The sequence below is a fragment of the Eretmochelys imbricata genome, chromosome 1, assembly GCF_965152235.1.
Source record: "Eretmochelys imbricata isolate rEreImb1 chromosome 1, rEreImb1.hap1, whole genome shotgun sequence".
NCBI lineage: Eukaryota > Metazoa > Chordata > Testudines > Cheloniidae > Eretmochelys > Eretmochelys imbricata.
In genome coordinates, this window is record NC_135572.1 from 7,307,242 (window position 1) to 7,327,299 (window position 20,058).

The 20,058-nt window shown below is 47.3% G+C and overlaps 2 protein-coding genes across 2 annotated transcripts; both read right to left on the reverse strand.

Annotated features, from left to right (window-relative positions):
- Positions 1-7,463: 7,463 nt before the first annotated feature.
- LOC144279254 (olfactory receptor 51G2-like) lies at positions 7,464-8,399 on the reverse strand. The gene has a single exon (XM_077840747.1). The coding sequence runs from the start codon at positions 8,397-8,399 to the stop codon at positions 7,464-7,466; it is 936 nt and encodes a 311-aa protein (XP_077696873.1).
- A 10,467-nt stretch (positions 8,400-18,866) lies between these two features.
- Positions 18,867-19,802, reverse strand: LOC144279265 (olfactory receptor 51G2-like). Its single transcript, XM_077840758.1, has one exon. The coding sequence runs from the start codon at positions 19,800-19,802 to the stop codon at positions 18,867-18,869; it is 936 nt and encodes a 311-aa protein (XP_077696884.1).
- Positions 19,803-20,058: the final 256 nt, after the last annotated feature.

The window sequence follows — 20,058 nt, forward strand, 5'->3', positions numbered from 1 at the left end:
AACTCATCCGTCTTGCCTGGCTTACCTACACTGGTTGCAATATTGGAGACTTGGATTAGGATAGGAAGGAGAAGATGGATTTCTGTCTTACCTCTCTCAGTCCCAAGTGAGGACAACCACGTAAAGAAGGAGCACAAACAAAACCCTTCCCCCACCCCAAGATTTCAAAGTATCATGTCTCCTTATTGGTCCTTAGGGTCAGGTGCCAGCCAGGTTAGCTGAGCTTCTTAACCCTTTACAGGTAAGAGGATGCTGCTTCTGGCCAGGAGGGATTTTATAGTACTCTATAGAGAAAGGTGGTTACCCTTCCCTTTATATTTATGACACACCCCCAAAAAGGATGCAAAGGAAACATTTTAGTTTGGGTCAAAATGTTGTGTGTTTTCCAGCCCAGCTCCAGCTCCAGCTCAAAACATCAGCCTCTGTCACTTGTGCTATAGGACCATGCCACTAACTGGCAGTAGCCCTCCATCAGCCTCCCACACTGAGCAGCCCCTTAGGGTGACTATAATTCCCAAAGAGAAAACAGGAGACCCCCAGATGATCGCACGAAGCCTCCCACCCCCATGAGATGCTGTTGCCTATTGCTGTAACTCTGTAAGGGCCCCCTCAGGGTTTTAGGAGGCTGTTTCCTCCCCAACAGCTCTGCCTCATCCCTTGCAGGTGGCTGGCATCTCCACTCACCTCCCCCGAACATTCCTCCACTCTCCACTTCTTTGACAGAAGTGGGCATATCTCCTCTTTGCTGTTCCCAGCTGATCATGACAGCAAGAGCAAAGAGGACAAATTCCTCCTTCCAGAAAAAAAAAAAAGTCTCACCCAGGACTTAAAAAAGGGACTGTCCTGGCCAAAAAGATACATAATGAAACTATATGTATTGTCACCCTACCATGGACGATGGCCACACAAGCCCTATAATGGAGGGAGCCCCTGGAAAAGGCTTGTCTGAATCAAACCATCCATCAGAGGAACAGATTCAGAATATAAGAATGACCGTATGGATTCAGACGAATGGTCCATCTAGCCCAGTGTCCTGTCGTTTGAAAATGGCCAGTGAAGATGCTTCAGAGGCAATTAACAGATCAGTGCAATTGTTGAGTGTTTCACCCTCAGTCGTCTGCTCCCATCCTCTGACAGTCAGTGGTTTACAGACAGCCAGAGCATGGGGTTTCGTCCTTCACTATCCTGGCTAATAGCCACTGATGAACCTCTCTCCCTTGATCTTACATGGACCCAGTTATGCATTTGGCCTTCACAACATCACCTAGCAATGAGTTCCACAGGCTGTGCCTTGTGTGAAGAAATACTTCCTTTTGTTTCTTTTAAACCTGATGCTCATTAACTTCACGGGTGACCCCTGTGAAGGGGCAAATAGCTCTTCCTGAATCACTTCTTCCACATCAATCATGACTTTACAGACCTCTCTCATATCTCCTCTGAATCGTCTCTTTTTCAAGTTGAAAATTTCCAGGCGTTTCCTCTCCTCATATGGTAGCTGTTCCCTGCTCCTAAAGATTTTTGTCACCTTTGTCTGTACACTTTCCAAGTCTAATATATCTTTTCTGAGATGGGGCGAACAGAACGACACAAAGTATTCAAGGTGTGGCCATACCACAGATTTAGATTTTCATATATTTCTGTCACCTTCGGGGAGGTGAGCCCGCCGGCCCCTCTCCTTCTGCACGAGGCACACGCTACCCTGCACCCGGAATGCCAAGCCCCCCCATCCTGGAGATGTCCAGCACCTCCACAGCCCACGGGGATGGAGCCGCTCCTCCTCCCCAGCCGTGCCACTCCACCTCTCTTGAGACCTGAAGCCAACCTGGGGAAAAGCTTCTCATGTCCCAAAAAATCTGAGCTTGTTATTTTCACCTTGTAGGTTCCAGGGCAGCTGAGGAGACGGTTGTGACACTGCCCGCATATTCATCACAGTAGTATCCTTGCGATATGTTTATGACGTAGTTCTGACATATCTTCTACAAAATATAGCCTGTGAGGTGTCTATGAAAAAGTTATGGTTTCCAGAATATGATGATCCAATTTGTGTGCATGTATCATTTTTATATCTAAACTTATGAATATAGACTATGTATCTATGTTCCAGGCGTGGTTACACTGGCTTGACAACCACCAGGTAGAATGTTTGCATTGAAGAAAGCTAGTTGTGAAGGGCCGGTTCAGGGTAGTGGGCCATTAGGGGATACAATAGGCCTTAAGAGAAGTTTTTCCCTCACCAGGTGAGCCTTCCTGACAATGTTCCAGACAGCCTATTTGTAATGCCTCGTATGACTCAGTCGGGCATGCAAGGGCATGTGAGATAAATGAAGTTTCTGTGCGGCGGGGGGTAGCTCCCTTTTGGACTGGGAAATGCATCCTCCAACTTCCAGAAATTGCTACATAACCTTCTGGCTGGATGTGGGGAATTTACAGTCACCTACCTTGATGATGTGGCTATATTCTCAGATTCATGGGGAATCACAGATGCCTCCGAGCATGGTGTAGGAGGAGTTTAAAAGCAATAAGGACCACATCAACAATTCCATCCTGTCGTGTTTCTCAGCAAAAGAACTTTCTGAGAGGCAAAGCCACTGGTCACTCTCTGAAAAAAAAGATTACGCCATTGTGTATGCTCTGGAGAAGCTACGCCCATACATTTGGGGACTCCGCTTCCAACTGCAGAATGACAATGCTGCGCTGAAGTGGTTTACACAGCCAGAGAGACGAACAAAAAACTTCTTTGGTGCAATTTAGCTAGTCAACACTTTGATGTTGAGATACAACACATTTCAAGAGCCGCTAACAAAGTGGCTGATGCACTCTCCTGGGAAGGTTTCCCAAAATCAGCCAGGTAAAAATGTCCTTGCATTTTAAGGCATTATACTCCTTCAAATGTAAAAATACTGTTTAGTTCTTCATGTATTTATTAGTAAAATTAGAGGTGCATATAATTTATTAACTCTCTTTCTTAAACCTCCAGGAAGAAATCCCAGCAGGTGTGGACATGACCTGATCCAGGCTGGCCAGCACTTTCTGTGATTTGGGGGCATGAGATAAGTGAAGGTGTAGGGGGGGTAGCTCCCTTTTATGAACACCCAGACAGGCAGTTAACTATAAAATCACTCTTGGTGTCTGTTCTCTGTTTGCTTTACCTGTAAAGGGGTAACAAGATAACAGGTAAAAGAAAAGGCGTGGGCACCTAACCAAAAGTGCCAATGGGAAGGCTAGAACTTTTCAAATTGGGAAAGAAACTTTCCCTTTGTCTGTTGGTCTCTGGAGAAGGAGACAGGGACCAGCAATGCTGTAAGCAGCAATGCTGTGTAAGTCTTGAACCACGTATAAAAATTCATCTTCCATACCTAGAAGAAATCATGGGACAGGGCATGGTTAAAGAGACATGATTAGGTTTTTTTCTTTGTTTTGGCTTTTGGAGCTCCTCTGTGCTAATCCCAGATGCTTTTGTTTGCTTGTAACCTTTAAACTGAACCCCCACGAAAGCTATTTTGGGTGCTTAATTTTTGGAATTGCTCTTTTCAAATCTAGCAAAAGCCTAAGTTCTGGATGTATTTTTCTTCCTCTTTGTTTTTAATAAAATTTCCCTTTTTTAAGAAGAGGATTGGATTTTTGGTGTGCTAAGAGGTTTGTGCACATGCTGTTTGATAAAGCTGGTGGCAACAGCTACTTTCCTTTGTTTTCTTTTCCAGTTCTTCCCCAGGGAATGCGGGGAGGACTTGTGGGTCCCCCACAGAGAGGAATTCCCAAGTGCTCCTTCCTGGGTCCAAGTTGTTTTATTTTGTTTTTGTTTTGTTTTTGTTTTTTTTGCATTTGGGTGGTGTCAGCAATTACCAAGGTACAGTCAGAGAAAAGCTGTAACCTTGGGAGTTTACTACAAGCCTGGAGTGGCCAGTATTATTTTTAGACTCCTTGTGGGCCCCCACCTTCTGCACTCGGAGTGACAGAGTGGGGATTCAGCCTTGACAGCATGTGACCAGACCACATGACACTGACTCCATTGTGGTTACCTGTATTTTTCCACTATCTAAGCTGGGAAATAACGCTGTCTCTTAGCTCACTCCCTACACAAGGGAACTCCTGCAAACACCTGAGGAACAAAGACTGAACGGGGGGAAGTGCCAGTGGTGGATATAGGCCTGGACAGGCTCAGCCTCCCTGGTGCTGCTGTGGCCACTCGCTGCCAGTTGCAGGGTTCGCACAGGGAACCATTTATTCTTATGTGCCAAGCAGGTTCCAGGGTAGCTGAGGAGGCAATATGTGCTACTCAGCTTCTTCAGGAATCTCGCTGCACTCCATGGAGATTACTGATGAAACCAGGAAGCTGAGAAACACAGAGCGCTGTGACAGGTTGTCACCCCCAGGGGGCAGTCTCGGTGCTGTGGGAACCCCTGTGCCGCTCATCCCTCCAGCATGGCTGTCCAATCGTACACTGGTTTGCTCGTGACAAAGACAGCCTCTTCAAGCCCTGTTATCACCCAACACAGCGGTAGGTGATGCCACACACCCAACTGAGCGGCCTGAGTGCTTTAGTGAGCCACTCAAGGACAGGCTGGAGACAACAGACAATTTCCCAACTCCCCAGCCTTTGCTCCCTTACTGGAGTATAAACCCCAAATTATACCATTTTGCATTGCACAGGAGTACAACACAAGCTCATTCATCTAGGTGGCTTTCCCCTTGATGTGGGAAGGATATACGACAGCCTTTGTACACAGAGCTGGGATTTTCCCCAGACACTTTACTCAAAACACGCTGGTAAAGATAAAGCATAAAATAGTTTTATTACCTAGAAAAAGATGGATATTAAATGGATAGAAACCAGATTAAAGCACAATATCTAGCATGTAAACAACAAATGAAAACACACAAAATAAATTGGATATGAATGAACAATTTCTCACCCTGGGTGATGAAACAAGCAGTCCATCAAATTTTCAAACGCAAGCTAGAAATCCTTTTAGCTTGGGATCAGCACTTCCCCATGTTCAGAAATTGTTCCTCAGCTGTTTCCAGGAGTTCTCTTGTGTGGGGAGTGAGGCCAAGACATGGTGTCACTCCCCGTGTTATATAGCAGAAAAATACACCTACCAAAATGGAGTGAACTACATTTGAAATACAGATACATAGTCAATATTTATAATTTCAGATGCAAAAATGATACAAGCACACAAATAGGACCATCATATTCTCCACATCACAGCTTTCCATACTAAACAACCAAGAATCTTTTTTCTACAAGACACACATAACTACATCATAGTCATACCACAATCATAGCACTAAGATCAATATTGGGGGCATATAAAAAGCTCAGGTTCTTTGGGAAGAGACATGGTTTTCCCATTGGCTGGCTTGGGGTCTCAGGAGAGTGAGCTCGGCATGGCTGGCAGTGCTCCAGCCGTCCCAGGGCTCCTCCAACTTTGGGGGTGGGGTGGGAGGATCATTGGTTCAGCCATGCGGTGTGTGGAAGCTCTGGGCTGCTCTGGGAGAGGGGGCCTTGCTACTCTGGCTCTGGCTGTGGTGGTGGGGCAAAAGGAGTGGTGAATTATAGTGGACTGCCCATCCCCAGTTGGGCAGGAGAGTTCCAAAATTCAGAGTTCAAGTCCCGCTGTGGGCTGAATGACTTTAAAAGAGCATTTGTCCTGAATTACCTGCCATGCCGATCCACGCCTGCCCAAGCCTCATGGGCAGCGCCACCCTTTTCACAGTTCGGGGGAGGAGGAGGTCCTTAGCTCCCCCTCCACCCGCTATGAGGCCACGCCCCAAGTTAGGGGGTAGGTGGAGGGTCTGGGGGTCCCCAGAGCAGCACTTGCTCCCTGGGCTCCTCTTACCATGGCCTTTCTGTGATGTCCAGCCTAGTCAGTGGGTGAGGCTTGGGGAAAGAGGAGGACCAGGAGGTGGGAGTTCAGGGGGAAGAAGATGGCCGGGGTGAGGCCATGTAGGGTGCACGGCTCCTGCCTGTGTCCTGCTTTTGGCTTTCGAGAAGGTGCTCACCCTACACTGAATGGGCTGGGCTGAGGCAGGAGATCGCCGTGACTCTGTTGGAGACCTGAGGCCTGTTTCTACCCCTCTGCATTGCTGGGGCAGCACAAACAGAGGGGAGGAGTCCTAGGAAATATGCTTCTGTGTGCAGAGCCAATAATAAGGGGTGGGGGCTCTTACCTGAATGGCTTCTCATGGGGCTCCAGTGTTAATCATGTCTCTGACATGACTCAGTCTCAAGAACCTGGGTGAGGGCATGGGGGAAGGGTGCGGGACTGTGTCCCTTGAATAGCCCCTGTCCACAGCTGTGGAATGGATCATGAAGCTCCCAGAGCGCTCAGGAAGGACGAGGACTGTGACTGCAGAAGAGCGCTGCAAGACCTCAGCAAGTTTGCAGATGACACTAAACTGGGAGGAGAGGTAGATACGCTGGAGGCTAAGGATAGGATACAGAGGGCCCTGGACAAATTAGAGGACTGGGCCAAAAGAAATCTGATGAGGTTCAACAAGGACCAATGCAGAGTCCTGCACTTAGGATGGAAAAATCCCATGCACCGCTACAGGCTAGGGACCGAATGGCTCGGCAGCAGTTCTGCAAAAAAGGACCAAGGGGTTACAGTGGATGAGAAGCTGGATATGAGTCAACAGTGTGCCCTTGTTGCCAAGAAGGCCAATGGCACACTTCCTTTGAAGTTTTTAAGGTCAGGCTTGACAAAGCCCAGGCTGGGATGATTTAGTTGGGAATTGTTCCTGGTTTGAGCAGGGTGTTGGACTAGATGACCTCCTGAGGTCCCTATCAACCCTGATATTCTATGATTCTATGATTCTATGATTTGGATAGTGTGTCAGGCCAGGTGAAATGGGAAACAACCTCCACACCCCTTTTCTTGATTCACTGTATTGACCGGAATTCTGAGGTTGGAACAGCCACCGATATGGCGCTTTATGGGCCAACATCTCCCGAGTCCCCTGGCTCTCCATGAGCACAGTCACTTCGTATATGCTGCTGCCCGCCTTGGTCTCCTTCCCCCAGTGCCGTGTCCTCTCTGACCAGCGAGTTGGAACAGCCCCATTTCCACTGCTCCGTGTCTTACACCCCATCTGAACCTCTCTCTAAAGAGTGGAAATCAGTAGCTCTTCTACGCCTGGTCTACACTGTGGGGTGGGGGGGGCGGAATCGATCTAAAATATGCGACTTTAGCTACGAGTATAGCATAGCTGAAGTTGACGTATCTTAGATGGACTTAGAATCACTTTCTCCATGGCCTCATGGCATTGGATCAACGGCCGCAGCCCCCCTGTTGACTCCGCTTCCACCTCTTGCCCTGGTGGAGTTCCGGAGTCGACAGCAGAGCAATCGGAGATCGTGTAGACATGGCCCTAGGCTCACACGTAAGGTTCCAGGATTGAATAGGTGGCCACAGCCTGTTTTTCTTAACTCCTGTGTCACTGGATGATGAACTGACTATTCATTTGACAAACACCCTAATTATCCTTGCACGAAGATGTTTCCTTTTCATGCTGTACACTACTGGATTAATCAGGGGCGGGCCCAGCAAGTAGATATAGCCCAGGAGAATTTGAAGCAAGGGAGAAGAGCTCTTCCAGAATCTGTGTATGACAGTCAGGCTGAACTCTGGCATGTAGAAGACCAGGACGGCGCAGAGCTGGGAGACGCAGGTGTTCAAGGCCCTCAGGCACTCCATGTGGGATGCGATACTCAGCACTGCTTTGAGGATCATCACATAAGAGAGGAAGATGAGCAGCGAGTCCAACCACAGCGTTATGAGTGTTACAAACAAGCCATGGATATTATTGAATGTGATGTCCGCACATGCCAACTTCATGACGTCCTGGTACAGGCAGTAGGAATGGGAGAGGACGTTGGCTCGACAGTATTGGAACCGTTTCAGGAGTAAGGGGAATGGTAATTCTATGGCCACACCTCTTAGCACAACCACCAACCCCATCTTGGCTATTCTCGGCAGGGTTAAGATGGAAGCATATCTCAGTGGGTTACAGATAGCAATGAAGCGATCAAAGGCCATCATCAAAAGCATGGCGGATTCAAGTGTTGCAAGAAAGTGGATAAAGAACATCTGGGTAAAACAAGCATTGAGGCTGATTTCCCTAGAGTTAAACAAGTATATACCCAGTGTCGTCGGTATGGTGGTTATCGATAAACCAAGGTCTGTGAAGGCCAACATGGAAAGGAAAATGTACATGGGCTCATGGAGGCTTGGATCTGTTTTTATAGCAAACAGAATGAGTGAATTTCCTACTATTGAAGTAACATATACTAAGCAGAAGGGGATAGAGATCCAGAGATGGACGTCTTCCTTCCCAGGTATCCCGGTGAGAAAGAAAACAGCAGGGTTGAATTTAGTTTCATTGATAGCTGACATAATGGACTGAGAAGGTCCGATGAGTTTTAAACTTTTCTTCCTGGAAGGAAAAAGCACAGGAGACTAGATGATATTTATTGAGACATCATTCTGCTCTGAGTGGAATTCTAGAGACTCCCTGGAGTTCAAGGAAGATCAGCAAAAACATAGTTTTGGATTTTCAGCACCAATAGTAACCCATATAAACACCCTGCCCCTCTTTGCATTCTTCTAAGCATCTGGCCCCATTGAGATCTTGTGGCTCAGAGTTCCGCAGCCTATTGGAGCACTGTGTGCTTTTGCAGTTGTGACCTTCCCACAGACACCCTTTTTGGCCCTGCCCTTCTGAGTGTGGCACTTTATCCTATCCGGAGAGTCCAAATTATGCCACTACCTCTTTGGAGCACAGGAGATCATTTTTCGCGCCATTTTCTGAATTCAATAACATTGACTGTAGCGGCATGACTCCAGATTTACATGTGTCAATTCAATTAGAAGAGGACTCCATTAACTTTCCCTTGCCAAATGCTCCCAGTGATATACTCTGACCCCCCAAAATCCCTCCAAGAGAAGCTGAAGTGATTTTTCTAGCCAATGTTGACTGAATGCAGAGAGTTCAATTGTCCTATAGACTTCCCTTCATCCTCACAGGATCTGCATCCTGTATTTGGCAAATGAGAAGCTTGACAGAAAAGACAGAGAGTTATTTCAGCTGGGCGGGGTGGGGTTGCTGTTACAAAAGGGTGAATAGTTTGCACTAATATCCAGCTGAGTGTGCAAGTTACCTCAGCCAAGCTTGTGTAACAGGTTATGTGTGTAAATCACATTCAAACCACTATTACTCTCCCCTTTCATGCACCTCAGATCTACTCTTTGCTGAAACACGGACCAGCGGTTCTGTTCTCCAGGACCTTTTGGAAGGTCTTTCACAAGTATTACAAAGTGGTGGAGTGCACAGATTCACAATCGAGCCAGAGAATAACATGGTTAAAAATGCATTTGCTGATTAAATTTCCAGGACAAAATAAACCTGGGATGATTGGGGAACTAGTAACTCTTATTCCCTGGGGTCTCTTCTTTCGCAGCCCAGAGCATTATTGGGCCCAGAGCACACGGCATCTACAGAAAGAGGAGCTCTTTGGAAATCCTGACATGGGGTGTCAGGGTTTTAAAACACTCTGGGCTCGCTTTGAATGTCAGATTTCTGTGTAGCTGAAATTATTCACTGTGCAGCATGGGTAGATGTAGGGGAGGAGTTCCCAAATGACCTAGCGCTGCCTTCCCTCCAGCCCCATCACTGAGTCCTCTGCTGCTTCGGACAATATCTGCCAATGGAAACACGTTGCAGCCTTTCCCCTTTACTTCAGATTTTAAAGATAGCCAAACCTGCCAACATACCCAATTCCTGCTGGAAGGGGAGCTGCTGACACCAGAGGTCTTCACCCTGTAGCACAAGGAGTCACCGGACAGGTTGCGTGGGCAGCAGGCTGCAGGCAGTATCTGTTCAGACAGGGAGGGAACTGTCTTTATGAAGCAGGTTAGCACATTCCCTTGGGGCCTACTTGGCCATCAGGGAACCTTAGCTGCTCGGCTTAGTTTGCACCAGGTTTCATCCCCATGACAGCCAATGGCAAACTGCAGGAGGCCAAATCACAGGGGATGTGCGGTGATGCTAGTCAACTGGACTGCAGTGCCAAGCCCTGCTGCAGGCTCTATTCCTGGCATCCGGGTTTGTCGTCACGGTTCGTATGGCACCGATTAGTCACATGGCTACCTCGGGGGCGGACACCTGGTAACAGTGGCACAGCTGTGATCTTGCTGAAATAAAATTAATAAATAAGTAAATTAACAATGAAAATATTATTAATATAGGACCAGATTTCTCCCCAGCAGCCCCCTGTCCTGTATTACAAACCCAGGGTGCAGACCAGGGAAGGGAGATTCCACAAGGCTCCCTACATAGAAATTTCCCTCGAATCGTTCCAGAAAGGGAGTCCCTTCATCAGTTCAACCATCATTTATGTTCTGAGGATGAGGCAGATGAAAAGCCTCCCATTTCTTTTGGGGATCCAGGCAGGTGCAGCTGGGTAACATCATGGCAGCTGAGCTTTCAGAGAACAATGTTCCATTTTCTATGAAAAGTCACCCTGTCAGGGTTCCTTCCCCACTCTGAATCCTAGGGTACAGATGTGGGGACCCGCATAAAAGAACCCCTAAGATTAAAAACTTCCCTAAGGTACAAACTTTGCCTTGTCCTTGAACCCTATGCTGCCACCACCAAGCATTTTAAACAAAGAACAGGGGAAGAGACGACACGGAGACGTCTTCCCCCAAAATATCCCCGCAAGTCCTACACCCCCTTTCTTGGGGAGGCTTAAGAATAATATCCTAACCAATTGGTTACAAAACCATCAAAGACCCAAACTCCTAGATCTTGGAACAATGGAAAAATCAGTCAGGTTCTGAAAAGAAGGGTTTTATTAAAAAAAGAAAGGTAAAAATCATCTCTCTAAAATCAGGATGGAAAATACTTTACAGGGTATTCAGATACAAAACAGAGAGGATCCCCCTCTGGGCAAAACCTTAAAGTTACAGAAAACAGGAATAAACCTCCCTCTTAAGACAGGGAAAATTCACATAAAACAAAACATAAACTCATCCGTCTTGCCTGGCTTACCTACACTGGTTGCAATATTGGAGACTTGGATTAGGATAGGCAGGAGAAGATGGATTTCTGTCTTACCTTTCTCAGTCCCAAGAGAGGACAACCACGTAAACAATGAGCAGAAACAAAACCCTTCCCCCACCCCAAGATTTGAAAGTATCATGTCTCCTTATTGGTCCTTAGGGTCAGGTGCCAGCCAGGTTAGCTGAGCTTCTTCACCCTTTACAGGTAAGAGGATGCTGCTTCTGGCCAGGAGGGATTTTATAGTACTCTATAGAGAAAGGGGGTTACCCTTCCCTTTATATTTATGACACACCCCCAAAAAGGATGCAAAGGAAACATTTTAGTTTGGGTCAAAATGTTGTGTGTTTTCCAGCCCAGCTCCAGCTACTAGCTGTCAGTAGCCCTCTACCAGCGTCCCACACTGAGCAGCCCCTTAGGGTGACTATAATTCCCAAAGAGAAAACAGGAGACCCCCAGATGATCGCATTAAGGCTCCCACCCCCATGAGATGCTGTTGCCTATTGCTGTAACTCTGTAAGGGCCCCCTCAGGGTTTCAGGAGGCTGTTTTCTCCCCCACAGCTCTGCCTCATCCCTTGCAGGTGGCTGGCATCTCCACTCACCTCCCCCGAACATTCCTCCACTCTCCACTTCCCCACTTCTTTGACAGAAGTGGGCATACGTCCTCTTTGCTGTTCCCAGCTGATCAAGACAGCAAGAGCAAAGAGGACAAATTCCTCCTTCCGGAAAAATAAAAGCCTGACACAGGACTTAAAAAAGGGACTGTCCTGGCCAAAAAGATACATAATGAAACTATATGTATTGTCACCCTACCATGGACGATGGCCACACAAGTCCTATAATGGAGGGAGCCCCTGGAAAAGGCTTGTCTGAATCAAACCATCCATCAGAGGAACAGATTCAGAATATAAGAATGACCGTATGGATTGAGACCAATGGTCCATCTAGCCCAGTGTCCTGTCCTTTGACGATGGCCAGTGAAGATGCTTCAGAGGCAATTAACAGATCAGCGCAATTGTTGAGTGTTTCATCCTCCGTCATCTGCTCCCATCCTCTGACACTCAGTGGTTTATAGACAGCCAGTGCATGGGGTTTCGTCCCTCAGTATCCTGGCTAATAGCCACTGATGAATCTCTCTCCCTTGATCTTACCTGGACCCAGTTATGCATTTGGCCTTCACAACGTCACCTAGCAATGAGTTCCACAGGCTGACTGTGCCTTGTGTGAAGAAATAATTCCTTTTGTTTCTTTTAAATCTGATGCTTATTAACTTCATGTGTGACCTCTGTGAAGGGGCAAATAGCTCTTCCTGAATAACTTCCTCCACATCAATCATGACTTTACAGACCTCTGTCATATGCCCTCTGAGTCGTCTCTTTTCCAAGTTGAAAATTCCCAGGCTTTTTCTCTCCTAATATGGAAGCTGTTCCCTGCCCCTAAAGATTTTTGTCACCTTTGTCTGTACACTTTCCATGTCTAATATATCTTTTCTGAGATTGGGCGACCAGAACGACACAAAGTATTCAAGGTGTGGGCATACCACAGATATAGAGATTCGTATATTTCTGTTACTCTTGAGGGAGGCGAGCCCGCCGGCCCCTCTCCTTCTGCACAAGTCACACCCTACCCTGCACCCGGAATGCCAAGCCCCCACATCCTGGAGATGCCCAGAGCCTCTACAGCCCACGGGGATGGAGCCGCCCCCGCCGAGCCGTGCCACTCCACCTCTCTTGAGACCTGAAGCCAACCTGGGGAAAAGCTTCTCTCGTCCCAAAAACCCTGAGCTTGTTATTTTCACCTTGTAGGTTCCAGGGCAGCCGAGGAGACGGTTGTGACACTGCCCGCATATTCATCACAGTAGTTTCCTTGCGATATGTTTATGATATAGTTCTGACATATCTTCTACAAAATATAGCCTGTGAGGTGTCTAAGAAAAAGTTATGGTTTCCAGAATATGATGATCCTATTTGTGTGCATGTATCATTTTTATATCTGAACTTATGAATATAGACTATGTATCTATGTTCCAGACGTGGTTACACTGGCTTGACAACCACCAGGTAGAATGTTTCCATTGAAGACAGCTAGCTGTGAAGGGCCGGTTTAGGGTAGTGGGCCATTAGGGGAAACAATAGGCCTTAAGAGAAGTTTATCCCTCACCAGGTGAGCCTTCCTGAGAATGTTCCAGACAGCCTATTAGTAATGGCTCCTATGACTCAGTCGGGCATGCAAGGGCATGTGGGATAAATGAAGTTTCTGCGTGGGGGATAGCTCTGTTTCGGAATGTGAAATGCATCCTCCACCTTCTAGTAATTGCTACATAACCTTCTGGCTGGATTTGGGGAATTTGCAGTCACCTACCTTGATGATGTGGCTATATTCTCAGATTCATGGGGAATCACAGATGCCTCTGAGCATGGTGTAGGCGGAGTTTAACTGCAATAAGGACCACATCAGCAATTCCATCCTGTCGTGTTTCTCAGCAAAAGAACTTTCTGAGAGGCAAAGCCACTGGTCTCTCTTTGAAAAAGAAGATTATGCCATTGTGTATGTTCTGGAGAAGCTATGCCCATACATTTGGGGACTGCGCTTCCAACTGCAGACTGACCATGTGCGCTGAAATGGCTTCACACAGTCAGAGAGATGAACAAAAAACATCTTTGCTGCTGTTTAGCTAGTCAACGCTTTGATGTTGAGATACATCACATTTCAAGAGCCGCTAACAAAGTGGCTGATGCACTCTCGCGGGAAGGTTTCCCAGAATCAGCCAGGTAAAAATGTCCCTGCATTCTAAGGCATTGTAGTCCGCCAAATGTAAAAGTACTGTTTAGTTCTTCATGTAATTATTAGTAAAATTAGCTGTGCATGTCATTTATTAACTCTCTTTCCTAAACTTCCAGGAAGAAATCCCAGATGGCGTAGACCTGACCTGAACCAGGCTGGCCAGCACTTTCTGTGATTTGGGGGGCATGAGATAAGTGAAGGTGTAGGGAGGGTAGCTCCCTTTTATGAACACCCAGACAGGCAGTCAGCTGTAAAATCCCTCTTGGTGTCTGTTCTCTCTTTCCTTTACCTGTAAAGGGTGAACAAGCCCACAGGTAAAACAAAAGGAGTGGGCACCTAACCAAAAGAGCCAATGGGAAGGCTAGAACTTTTCAAATTGGGAAAGAAACTTTCCCTTTGTCTGTTGGTCTCTGAAGAATGAGCCAGGGACCAGCAATGCTTTAAGCAGCAATGCTGTGTAAAGCTTGAACCAGGTATAAAAATTCATCTTCCGTACCTAGAAGAAATCATGGGACAGGGCACGGTTAAAGAGACATTATTAGGTTTATTTCTTTTTTTTGGCTTTTAGATCTCCTCTGTGCTAACCCCAGATGCTTTTGTTTGCTTGTAACCTTTAAGCTGAACCCCCACAAAAGCTATTTCGGGTGCTTAATTATTGGAATTGCTCTTTTCAAATCTAGCAAAAGCCTAAGTTCTGGATGTATTTTTCTTCCTCTTTGTTTTTAATAAAATTTCCCTTTTTTAAGAAGAAGACAGGATTTTTGGTGTTCTAAGAGGTTTGTGCACATGCTGTGTGATTAGCTGGTGGCAACAGCTACTTTCTTTGTTTTCTTTTCCAGTTCTTCCCTGGGGAACGGGGGGGAGGACTTTTGCATCCCCCACAGAGAGGAATTCCCAAGTGCTCCTTCCTGGGTCCAAGTTGTTTTATTTTGTTTTTGTTTTTGTTTTTGTTTTGCATTTGGGTGGTGTCAGCAATTACCAAGCCACGGTCAGAGAAAAGCTGTAACCTTGGGAGTTTACTACAAGCCTGGAGTGGCCAGTATTATTTTTTAGACTCCTTGTGGGCCCCCACCTTCTGCACTCGGAGTGACAGAGTGGGGATTCAGCCTTGACAGCATGTGACCAGACCACATGACACTGACTCCATTGTGGTTACCTGTATTTTTCCACTATCTAAGCTGGATGGAATAAAACTATCTCTTGGCCTCACTCCCTACACAAGGGAACTCCTGCAAACACCTGAGGAACAAAGACTGAACGGGGGGAAGTGCCAGTGGTGGACATAGGCCTGGACAGGCTCAGCCTCCCTGGTGCTGCTGTGGCCACTCGCTGCCAGTTGCAGGGTTCGCACAGGGACCTTTTTATTCTTATGTGCCAAGCAGGTTCCAGGGTAGCTGAGGAGGCAATATGTGCTACTCAGCTTCTTCAGGAATCTCGCTGCACTCCATGGAGATTACTGATGAAACCAGGAAGCTGAGAAACACAGAGCGCTGTGACAGGTTGTCACCCCCAGGGGGCAGTCTCGGTGCTGTGGGAACCCCTGTGCCGCTCATCCCTCCAGCATGGCTGGCCAATCGTACACTGCTTTGCTGGTGACAAAGACAGCCTCTTCAAGCCCTGTTATCACCCAACACAACGGTAGGTGGTGCCACACCCCCAACTGAGCGGCCCGAGTGCTTTAGTGAGCCACTCAAGGACAGGCTGGAGACAACAGACAATTTCCCAACTCCCCAGCCTTTGCTCCCTTACTGGAGTATAAACCCCAAATTATACCATTTTGCAGGGCACAGGAGTACAACACAAGCTCATTAATCTAGGTGGCTTTCCCCTTGATGTGGGAAGGATATACGACAGCCTTTGTACACAAAGCTGGGATTTTCCCAAGCCATTTCACTCAAAACACGCTGGTAAAGATATAGCATAAAATAGTTTGATTTCCTACAAAAAGATGGATTTTAAATGAATAGAAACCCGATTAAAGCACATTATCCAGCACATAAACAAAAAATGGAAACTAAGTGTAACACGCAAAATAAAATGGATATGAATGAACAATTTCTCACCCTGGGTGATGGGACAAGCAGGCTATCAAATTTTCAAACACAAGCTAGAAATCCTTTTAGCTTGGGATCAGCACTTCCCCCTGTTCAGAAATTGTTCCTCAGCTGTTTCCAGGAGTTCTCTTGTGTGGGGAGTGAGGCCAAGACATGGTATCACTCCCCATGTTATATAGCAGTCAAATTGACATACCAAAATGGAGTGAACTACATTTGAAATACAGATACATACTCTATATTCATAATTTCAGATGCAAAAATGATACAAGCACACAAATAGGACCATCATATTCTCCACATCACAGCTTTCCATAGTAAACACCCAAGAATCTTTTTTCTACAAGACACACATAACTAGATCATAGTCATACCACAATCATAGCACTAAGATCAATATCGGGGGCATATAAAAAGCTCAGGTTCTTTGGGAAGAGACATGCTTTTCCCATGGGCTGGCTTGGGGTCTCAGGAGAGTGAGCTCGGCATGGCTGGCAGTGCTCCAGCCGTCCCGGGGCTCCTCCAACATTGGGGGTGGGGTGGGGGGATCATTGGTTCAGCCATGCGGTGTGTGGAAGCTCTGGGCTGCTCTGGGAGAGGGGGGCTCGCTACTCTGGCTCTGGCTGTGGTGGTGGGGCAAAAGGAGTGGTGAATTAGAGTGTACTGCCCATCCCCAGTTGGGCAGGAGAGTCCCGAAATACAGAGTTCAAGTCCCGCTGTGGGCTGAATGACTTTAGACGAGCATTTGTCCTGTATTACCTGCCATGCTGATCCATGCTTGCGGAAGGCTCATGGGCAGCACCACCCTTTTCACAGTCAGAGGGAGGAGGAGGTCCTTAGCTCCCCCTCTACCCGCTATGAGGCCACGCCCCAAGTTAGGGGACAGATGGAGGATCTGGGGGTCCCCAGAGCAGCACTTGCTCCCTGGGCTCCTCTTACCATGGCCTGTCTGTGATGTCCAGCCTAGTCAGTGGGTGAGGCTTGGGGAAAGAAGAGGACCAGGGGTGAGGCCATGTAGGGGGCAGGGCTCCTGCCTGTGTCCTGCTTTTGGCTTCTGAGAAGGTGCTCAGCCTACACTGAATGGGCTGGGCTGAGACAGGAGATTGTTGTGACTGCATTGCTGGGACAGCACAAACAGAGTGGAGGAGTACTAGGAAATATACTTCTGTGTGCAGAGCCATCAATAATGGGCAGGGGATGTTACCTGAATGGCTTCTCCTGGGGCTCCTGTGTTAATCATGTCTCTGTCTCAAGCACCTGGGTGAGGGCATGGGGGAAGGGTGCGGGACTGTGTCCCTTGAATAGCCCCTGTCCACAGCTGGAGCATGGATCATGCAGCTCCCAGAGCACTCAGGAAGCACTAGGACTGTGACTGCATCAGAGCTCTGCAAGACCTCAGCAAGTTTTCAGATGACTCTAAAACTGGGAGGAGAGGTAGATACTCTGGAGGGTAGGGATAGGATACAGAGGGCCCTGGACAAATTAGAGGATTGGGCAAAAAGAAATCTGATTAGATTCAACAAGGACCCATGCAGAGTCCTGCACTTAGGATGGAAGAATCCCATGCACCGCTACAGGCTAGGGACCGAATGGCTCAGCAGCAGTTCTGCAGAAAAGGACCTAGGGGTTACAGTCGATCAGAAGCTGGATATGAGTCAACAGTGTGCCCTTGTAGCCAAGAAGGCCAATGGCATTTTGGGGTGTATAAGTAGGGGCATAGCGAGCAGATCGAGGGACGTGATCGTTCCCCTCTATTCGACCTTGGTGAGGCCTCATTTGGAGTCCTGTGTCCAGTTTTGGGTCCCACACTACAAGAAGGATGTGGAAAAATTGGAAAGAGTCCAGCGGAGGGCAACAAAAATGATTAGGGGACTGGAACACATGACTTATGAGAAGAGGCTGAGGGAACTGGGATTGTTAAATCTGTGGAAGAGAAGAATGAGGGGGGATTTGATAGCTGCTTTCAACTACCTGAAACAGTGTTCCAAAGAGGATGGATCTAGACTGTTCTCAGTGGTAGCAGATGACAGAAGAAGGAGGAATGGTCTCAAGTTGCAGTGCAGGAGGTTTAGGTTGGATATTAGGAAAAATGTTTTCACCAGGAGGGTGGTGAAACACTGGAATGTGTTCCCTAGGGAGGTGGTGGAATCTCCTTCCTTTGAAGTTTTTAAGGTCAGGCTTGACAAAGCCCTGGCTGGGATGATTTAGTTGGGGATTGGTCCTGCTTTGTGTAGGGGGTTGGACTAGATGACCTGCTGAGGTCCCTTCCAACCCTGATATTCTATGATTCTATGATTTGGACAGTGTGACAGGCCAGGTGTAATGTGAAACAACCTCCACACTCCTTCTCTTTATTAACTGTATTGACCGGAATACTGAGGTTGGAACAGCCACTGACATGGCTCTTCATGGGCCAACATCTCACCAGTCCCCTGGCTCTCCACGAGCACAGTCACTTTGTATATGCTGCTGTTAGCCTTGGTCTCATTCCCCCAGTGCCCTGTCCTCTCTGACCAGTGAGTGGGAACAGCCCCACTTCCACTACTCCACGTCTTACACCCCTTCTGAACTTCTCCCTAAAGAGTGGAGATCAGTGGAAAGAGTGGAAATCATTCTAGGCCTGGTCTACACTGGGGGGGCGGAATCGATCTAAGATACGCAACTTTAGCTCCAAGAATAGCATAGCTGAAGTTGCCGTATCTTAGATTGACTTAGAATCACTTACTTCGCATCCTCGCGGTGTTGGATCGACGGCCGCCCATCCCCTGTTGACTCTGCTTCCGCCTCTCGTCCTGATGGAGTTCCGGAGTCGACAGCAGAGCAATCGGGGATCGATCACTACCCGCCGATCCAGCGGGTAGTGTAGACATGGCTCTCGACTCACACATAAGGGTGCAGGGTTGAATAGGTGGCCATGGTCTATTTTTCTTAACTCCTGTATCACCATATGATGAACTGATTATTTATTTGACAAACACCCTAATTATCCTTGCACGAAGGTGTTTGCTTTTCACACTGTACACTATTGGATTAATCAGGGGCGGGCCCAGCAAGTAGCTGTAGCCCAGGAGAATTTGTAGCAAGGGAGAAGAGCTCTTCCAGAATCTGTGTATGACAGTCAGGCTGAACTCTGGTATGTAGAAAACCAGGACGGCGCAGAGGTGGGAGACGCAGGTGTTCAAGGCCCTGAGGCACTCCATGTGGGAGGTGATGCTCAGCACTGTTTTAAGGATCATCACATAAGAGAGGAAGATGAGCAGCGAGTCCAACCACAGCGTTATGAGTGTAACAAACAAGCCATAGATGTTATTGACTGTGATGTCCGCACATGCCAACTTCATGATGTCCTGGTGCAGGCAGTAAGAATGGGAGAGGATGTTGGCTCGACAGTATTGGAACCGTTTCAGGAGTAAGGGGAATGGTAATGTTACGGCCACACCTCTTAGCACAAACACCGACCCCATCTTGGCTAATCTCGGCAGGGTTAAGATGGAAGCATATCTCAGTGGGTTACAGATTGCAATGAAGCGATCAAAGGCCATCATCAAAAGCATGGCGGATTCAATTATTGCAAGAAAGTGGATAAAGAACATCTGGGTAAAACAAGCATTGAGGCTGATTTCCCTAGAGTTAAACAAGTATATACCCAGTATCGTCGGTATAGTGCTTATCGATAAACCAAGGTCTGTGATGGCCAACATGGAAAGTAAAATGTACATGGGCTCATGGAGGCTTGGATCTGTTTTTATAGCAAACAGAATGAGTGAATTTCCTACTATTGAAGTAACATACACTAAGCAGAAGGGGATAGAGATCCAGAGATGGACGTCTTCCTTCCCAGGTATCCCGGTGAGAAAGAAAACTGCAGGGTTGAATTTGGTTTTATTGACAGCGGACATAATGGACTGAGAAGGTCCGATGAGTTTTAAACTTTTCTTCCTGAAGGAAAAAAGCACAGGAGATTAGATGATATTTATTGAGACATCATTCTGCTCTGAGTGGAATTCTAGAGACTCCCTGGAGTTCAAGGAAGATCAGCAAAAACATAGTTTTGCATTTTCAGCACCAATAGTAACCCATTTAAACACCCTGCCCCTCTTTGCATTCTTCTAAGCAACTGGCCCCATTGATATCTTGTGGCTCACAGTTCCACAG